This window comes from Diaphorina citri, unplaced genomic scaffold, assembly GCF_000475195.1.
Source record: "Diaphorina citri unplaced genomic scaffold, Diaci psyllid genome assembly version 1.1 scaffold8987, whole genome shotgun sequence".
NCBI classification, from domain to species: domain Eukaryota; kingdom Metazoa; phylum Arthropoda; class Insecta; order Hemiptera; family Psyllidae; genus Diaphorina; species Diaphorina citri.
Window position 1 is genome coordinate 1 of NW_007386362.1, and position 2,630 is coordinate 2,630.

The 2,630-nt window shown below is 36.0% G+C and overlaps 1 protein-coding gene across 1 annotated transcript; it reads right to left on the reverse strand.

The window, feature by feature from the left end:
* Nucleotides 1–1,463: 1,463 nt before the first annotated feature.
* On the reverse strand, nucleotides 1,464–2,626 carry LOC103522518 (dual 3',5'-cyclic-AMP and -GMP phosphodiesterase 11A-like; the record flags this gene model as incomplete). The annotated part of the gene is made up of 3 exons (XM_008487623.1): nucleotides 1,464–1,606; nucleotides 2,138–2,245; nucleotides 2,528–2,626. Coding segments are annotated over 3 exons (350 nt in total), but the record flags the coding sequence as incomplete, so codon positions are not given.
* Nucleotides 2,627–2,630: the final 4 nt, after the last annotated feature.

Here is a 2,630-nt window from a genome sequence, read left to right on the forward strand (position 1 = left end):
GAAGAGGAAGAAGAATAATCTGGCGGCTAAAAAATCCAGAGATGCTAAAAAGTTTCGGGATGATCAAGTAAGTAATGGATTTATCATTTCATTATTTAAAATGAGACAAAATTAGTATAATTTGCAATGTTCTAGTAACATCTAATCATTTCGAAGGATATCACGAAGAAATACCAAAGTTATTCGTACCTATAAAGTTCAATAAAATTATTTACAACTTACCCAAGTACTGTACATTACTCCTATCTATCAAATCCTTTGGCACAAATTCAGATATCACAAAAGCATATTTATCATGAAGAAGTACCCAAGTATAATTATAAACAACCTAACAACTTTCTCGAGTAAGTACCTACTGTGTATTGGATCATATTATCCTATGGCATAAATTTAGATTTCACATATCCATTAAACCTCTGTTCTTCTCCAGATTGCCCTCAAAGCCTACGTTCTGTTTCTTTAAGCTTGTTCAGAAGTCACGTCAATGGAAAATTGCTACTAAAAAGAGCTGTCCCAAATGATCAGTGACCAGTGTTATTATAGGGCAAAAAGAAGCTTTCTTTTCCATTGTCGTGGCTTCTGAATAATTACCAACCTCTGTTCTTCTCCAGATTGCCCTCAAAGCCTACGTTCTGGAGGAGGAAGTCAGAGTGTTGAAGTCACACCTGAAGAATCTGATTGAAGAAAACCAGATCTTACTCTTCATTTTGTATTCACTGACGTCTTCGAGTAAACAGACCATTTTCACGAACAGTCAAGCTTCTACATCATTTTGACGTCTCCATGAAATGCTCTTTGTAAGGTCCTTCGTTGATTTTTTATAGGTACTAAACATAAGAACTTTGGTTGTTCCTTTTGTGAAAGGAAATGGAAATGAATCGTCAATCTTTAGGTAGTGCTCTTGTGGCGGCGATTGACATATTATTTACCTACTCTTCTGTGTAGGAAAGAAATAAAAACAATTAATTTCTATAAAGAATAGTTTATGTAGAATGTACCTATTAGATAGTATTGTAAGTATATTTTTTGTCACTTTAGAATTCAAAACCTGCTTAATAAGTATAAATGTTTATTTGGTTCATAAGAAAATAAATGCTTAGTAAGTACCTATAGTAGAATTGAGGGAAATGAGTGCATTTGTTGGACAATGTATTGGTTTTAATAAAATTTGGAATCAATAAAAAAAGAGAAGTAAGAAAATAGCCACTTCATAATACTTTGTCCTCTAGGGTAGAAACACACTACACTCACGTCACGTGAGCTCACGTCACGTGATAATAGTGTGTTTCTACGTTTATGTACATAGCATAGGTCGAAAATATTTATCTCACAATCCAAGTTGAATTTCAATAGTGTACAATGTACATACCCACAAAATAGTCGTGAAAAAAATAAGTTTGATCACGGTTGGCCCATGTCATTATAATGATTACCATAACTTACCAAATGGGATAAGCACTTACCCGAAGTACGTGGACAAGTCGGTAGCTAGGATACTATTCTTCAAGGCGTTCATTACAATGGAGTATTCTTCTGAAGATAACGACGACAGAATGTGCAAATAATTTGCTAACGAGTAGTATTTACCACAGATTCCGTCCGGACTCTGTGGCTAAGTGGTTAAGAATATTTACTTGAGCGTTAGATGTCCAGAGTTTGAATCTCTGGAGGCGGAATTATTCTGGTCAAATTTATTTGACTCCCAAATAATTTGCTAATGAGTAGTATTCACCACAGATTCCGTCCGGACTCTGTCGCCAAGTGGTTAAGAATATTTACTTGAGCGTTAGATGTCCAGAGTTTGAATCTCTGGAGGCGGAATTATTCTGGTCAAATTTATTTGACTCCGGATTGGAGGTAGCAACCCATATAATGATAATTACCTAGTATTTAAGTCGTTTTAAAGGTAGAATGGAATTTATTGCCGACTGGACGACAACCTTAAAAACAAACATTAATAATTACTCACAATTAGAATGGAAAACATCATTTGAGTCACATTGAAAGCATGCCACCAGTTGTGATAAGGTACTTGGCGGTAGTTCCTCTTTTTTACGTCGTTTTAAAGTTAGAATGGATTTTATTGCTGACTGGACGACAGCCCTGAAATAAAAGAAGCAATAATATTTTTACTCACAATTAGAATGGAAAACATCATTTGAGTCACATTGAAAGCATGCCACCAGTTGTGATAAGGTACTTGGCGGTAGTTCCTCTTGATAGTGACCAGAAACTTGTAAAGCACCTGTGAAAGTGGAAGCACATTTGGGGAGATTTTTCTTGGCGTTCCCAAAATCTTTTTTTCGGTTTTAGTCGATGCTAAGCGAGATCCATTGTACCTTGTACCGACGCTAAGCGACCTCTAGGGGCAGTTGGAGAGAAATAAGTAAAATTTGGTGTTTAAGTCTTTTCACAAATTTTTTCTTCTTCTTTGCGTGTCTATACGTTCCGGATGTTGGCGATCATCATGGCAATTCTCACTTTGTTGGTTGCTATCCGGAACAGCTCTTGTTGAACAAAAACTTACCAATCGTCTAATATTGAACTCGGAGGTGAGCTGAAGTTCTTCAAACATACGGACTGCCGCCAAAATAGTCTCATCCGGTTGTAATGAGAAGTCATTGAATTCT